Genomic DNA, 4,752 nt, shown 5'->3' with positions numbered 1-4,752 from the left:
TTATTGATTTCAGAGAGGAAGGGAGAAGGAGAGAGAGAAATAGAAACATCAATGATGACAGAGAATCATTGATTGGCTGCCTCCTGCACACCCCCTACTGGGGATCAAGCCCACAGCCCAGGAACATGCCCTGACCAGGGATCAAACCATGATCTCCTGGTTGATAAGCCAACGCTCAACCACTGGGCCACGCTGGCCGGGCTCATTTTCCATCCCTTTCACTTCTGGGTTCGTGCATAGAAGCCTTCAGGGCTCCTGAGAGGGCTGTGCTCCAGCCCCAAAGGGCTGGTGAGGAGCCCAGGCTGCGCCCCGACCCACTGTGACCCTTCCACTAGGGTTCAGGGGCCAGACTCTCCACAGGCTCAGGAGGGCACCCAGAGCAGCCCTGGACAGGAGTTCATCTGCCATTCACTACATGCACCCGGGTGGGTCTGTGTGTGCATACATGAACATGGCCACGTGTCCATCTGAAGGAACATGGGAGCACTGAAGGCCCACCTGGGTATGTGGGAATATGCGTGTGTGTTCGTGGGTGTAGATGACGTGAGGTGAGTGATGGCATATGTGTAATACACACACGTGTGTCAGGTGTATATCACGCATTTTCCTTTGTTTGCATCAGTGTGCATGTGAGGGAGAGAGTGCAAATGCATGTTTGTGGAGAAAGGGAGACATACCAAATGCTTGAAACCTCACCCTTGGTATGTGTGTACTCAGCGGCCTTAGGTATGTAAGAACCAACCCTATGTCTCACCACTGTGTGCTCTCCTCCTTCAGAAACTCCTCTTTGGATCAATGAGATTTGCTGAATGATTTGAGCTCAAAGCTGACATGGGGAAAGCGGGGAGGAGGGGGGAAATTAGGTACTGAGGTGGAGATGCCCACAGGCACAGGCACTGGGCTGTGCTGCTGGAGCCTCTGACTCCTCAGCACCCATGTTAGGGGAGAGTCTCCACCATGAACACCTTGGGAGGAGCGGGAGAGCCCAGCACTGGGCAGGGCCCAGAGGCAGCCTCCCCCCTGCCGGAACCAGGGCCTGTCTCAGGTGAGACTCTCAATGGCCACATGCCAAGGTCAGACCCTCACAGCTGTGAACCCTTGCACAGCTTCCCAACCCCAACTCTCATGACAGTGTCTGGAGTCACTGCTGCTGTGGACTGGGCAGCAACATCTTGAGGGGGTTGCACCCCCAGAGCCATAGAGATAAGAAATGCATCCTGGGTAGTGGGGTGTCCAGGGACCAGCACAGGTTAGCAGGAGGGAAGGTATGAACTGCACTGGGCTTGGGGCATTGATCTGGGTCGGGTCACAGGTGGCTGTGATATTAGGGGCTGGAGCCTGGTAGCCTTGACCATGAGGCGCCAGCCCACTGAGCTGGTGTAGGGGCCACACCCTGTTCCATGTCCCTTGCATCTGCTTCCAACTCCTGGAACATGTGGCTGCACTGCTCTGCCCCACCCTCCCCTTAGCCCCAGGTCCTGCCCCAGTCCCAGGTCTAGCCTGTCATCCAAACCCTCTACCACCCTAGAGCCCCCAATCCTAGAACCAGGTATGCATCAGGCCCAGCCAACTCCAAACCCAAACACAGACCTCGCCTGGGGCCTGCCCTCAGCGACTGGCTGAGGTTCAGATCCAGGTCCAGGAACTTACCTTTCTTATACTGAAGGAAGGCTCCCTGAAGGCTTCTTAGCTGCCCCTGCAAGGCCTCCAACTGCTGCCTCAGAGCAGCCATGTCTGCAGGAGAGAGAGGCCCAGTGAAGACCAGTCCCTCACAGCCAGGGATCGGCTCAGAGTCCGGGTCCCAAGGGAAGGGTGCTCAGTGACAGGCTTTCCTGGGGGAAGGGGAAGGGGCTGGGCCTCCAGAAGCCACAGCTGCTGACACAGCTGGCCCCTGCTGCCCACAGGTCCCAGAGGCTCTGTAGTGAGCACACTGTGCCCTGAGCAGGTCCTGGGACCCCACTAACTCTGATCCAGGTGGCATTTCACAGCAAATTCTGAGAGTCTGGGAGCACATCCCTGGGGGAGAGAGGGCATTGCATGTCCCTGAAGTACTCCACATCCCTGGGTTATTTGTTACTCAAAGCTCTCTGATGACCTGGGAAGAGAGCTGAGCTGTCTTAGTGATCACATGGGAATCTGCTAAGGCTTGCCCTCCACCGTGTATTAAGTCTAAGCCAGAGCCTCATCTTCCAGATTTCATCAGTCCAACAGCCTTTCCTGCTTTCACACACCACTCCGCCCCACAATGAGCTAACCACTGACCTAGAGGGCCCTCCTCCCTCTGCACCCTAGTGGAGCTCCCAGAGCTAAGGAAGGCGACCTTACCTGGAAGCCCACTCTCTCTCTTTTCTCCTCTGTACCCAGGAGCAATTCTGACCCCCTTCAGTCCTAGGGGGCCCCTGGCGCCTGGAGGTCCCAGTATATCCCGGGGTCCTGCAGGCCCTGAGATCAGACAAGAAGAGGTGGGTGAGCTCGGCACACATTTTCCCGCATCTTCACCCTCCCAGCATATGGACGGTGCTATTGTCCAGCAATACACCCTCCCACGTACATTCTGGCCCAAAGCCAGCCACACACACTCTCTGTACACTACTGACCCATCACCCAGCACCCGGCCTTCCAAGGATGCAGACTGCCCCTGCTGCTCACACCGCTCCCTCCCCAGTTTCAGAGCTCAAGGCCAGCGAGGTGCCTCCTTGCACGACTCCCCAAGGCCCACTGTTGTAGCTCTGAGCTGGTGGGGTGATGGGGGAGAGACAGGTATCCGCAGCTTCAGGTGGACACAGGAGGACTGAAGGCCCACCCCCGCTTTTCCCATCACTCACCTGCTGGCCCTGTATTCCCAGGGGCTCCGCGCTCACCCGGGGCACCTTTCTCTCCTTTGAGACCTGTGGGGCCTCTTGTCCCTGCAGAGCCCTGCATTCCTGGGGCACCCACTTCTCCTGAGGAAGGAACAGATTGGGACAAAGGCTGCTGAGAGTGTCTGCAGACTGGATGATTTCCTCAGCTCCATGTGGAGAAGGAGAACTGGGGTGCTGTGCACCCCCCTGTCTGGACTCCTCCAGATGTGGGGGCTTGGAGGGCAGGGGCCACAGCAGGGCCTGCCAGTGGTGATGGCCTGGCTTCCCTGGCACACTGAGCATCCTTAGGTCACATCATGGGTTGCCACTGTTCACTCCTCCCTCTCCCTTCTGGACCTCCACACACCAACCTCCTACCTTTGGGCCCAGGCTCTCCTTTGGGGTCTGGTTCATCTTGGGGTCCTACATTCTCCTGCATTCCTGAGGGACCCTCTGCTCCAGCCGGCCCGCGCACACCTGCTGGTCCCGGAGGTCCTGGGAAAAGGACCAGCCAGTCAGTGCACTGAGTCTTCTCAGAAGGGGGAGAGCGTGAGAAGGTGAGAGCAGTCATAGAGGTCAGAGAACAGCACCATCCTACAGACGCCGCCCAGCAGTATTACAGCCTTCCCTGTGTGAACCCAGGACCACCCACAGGGCCCCCTCCTTCCTGGGATGGGTATGTGCATCCTCCCGCATGGCCTAGTGGCAGGCATTGCAGTCCACGCCCACTGCTCACCACGTAGTCCCGAGTCTCCCTTCGGTCCAGGTTCTCCAGCAGATCCATTGTCTCCTTTGGGGACATCCAACATCTCTATTCTCCCTTTAGCTCCTGGTGAACCTGTAGCAGCAGAAGAAATGGGCATAAACCTGGCCCTGGGCCTAGGAGGAGCAGCACCTGCAGGTCAGCCCTGCATTCCTTCAGGTTCCGCAGGTGTAGACATTCCACCTCCACACTCCTCAGTCCAGGGTTGACCCAGGAGATGGGTGTGCACATCCGTTTTACAGGCGAGGAACCAGGCCTGCGAGAGCTGGAGGGTGGTCAAGTGGAAAACTGTCTGATTTCCATGTAGTGCACCCTCCATGCCCTGAGGCTGAAGATTTACAGTAGGGGATCTGCAAGCTTTTACCCTGGATCATGTACTCCTTGCTTTCCTCTTCCTAGGACCAGACTTTATATCAGAAATGATCCCTGACATGAGTCACCAGGGAAATGCAAATCAAACCCAAGAGATATGATCTCACCCCTCCTAGAATGGCGACTATAAAAAACACAAAAGATCTCAAGTGTTGGTGAGGATGTGAAGAAGAACCCCTATGCACTGTTGGTGGGATTGTAAATTGGTGCAGCCACTACGGGGACCAATATGGAGTTTCCTTAAGATATTAAAATTATCATTTTTTAAAAATGTCTGATCCAGCCATACCACTTTTGGGTTTTATCCAAAGGAAATAAAACACTAATTTGAAAGATGTCTGTACCCTCATGTTCATTGCAACATTTTTTACAGTAGCCAAGAGTTGGAAACAACCTAGTAGTGTCCATAATGAATTAATGGATAAAAATGTCACACACACACACACACTGGAATATTATTCAGCCACAAAAAAAATCCTACCATTTGCCATCAACACGAATGGATCTTGAAGGAATTATCCTAAGTACCATCAGTCACACAAATTAAGACAGATACAGGAAATCCAGCTTTGAGGAGACCAAGATGGTGGCATAGGTAAACACCGGAGACTGCTGCCACAAACAACCACTTCAAAAATACAACTAAAAGACGGAACGGACATCACCCAGAACCACAGGAAGGCTGGCTGAGGAGAGACTCTTTAACTAGAAGGAAAAATAACAGCACACCGAGGCTCAGAGGAGGCGCAGTGTGGAAAATACTCAGGTGCGGAGGTG

General features: G+C 54.8%; 1 protein-coding gene across 1 annotated transcript in view; it reads right to left on the bottom strand.

The window, feature by feature from the left end:
* LOC102250942 (pulmonary surfactant-associated protein D) overlaps positions 1–4,752 on the bottom strand; it is an 11,001-nt gene that overhangs the window by 1,413 nt on the left and 4,836 nt on the right. The window contains exons 3-7 of the mRNA XM_005871766.2: positions 3,577–3,678; positions 3,219–3,335; positions 2,826–2,942; positions 2,326–2,442; positions 1,651–1,734 (exon numbers count right to left, since the gene is read on the bottom strand). Of these exons, the coding sequence (XP_005871828.2) occupies positions 1,651–1,734; positions 2,326–2,442; positions 2,826–2,942; positions 3,219–3,335; positions 3,577–3,678 (537 nt within the window). The remainder of the gene's footprint in view (positions 1–1,650; positions 1,735–2,325; positions 2,443–2,825; positions 2,943–3,218; positions 3,336–3,576; positions 3,679–4,752) is intronic.

This window comes from Myotis brandtii, unplaced genomic scaffold, assembly GCF_000412655.1.
Source record: "Myotis brandtii unplaced genomic scaffold, ASM41265v1 scaffold356, whole genome shotgun sequence".
In the NCBI taxonomy this organism is placed as follows: Eukaryota; Metazoa; Chordata; class Mammalia; order Chiroptera; family Vespertilionidae; genus Myotis; species Myotis brandtii.
Note: the sequence above shows the minus strand (reverse complement) of the source record. Positions and strands in the feature narration are given on the sequence as shown.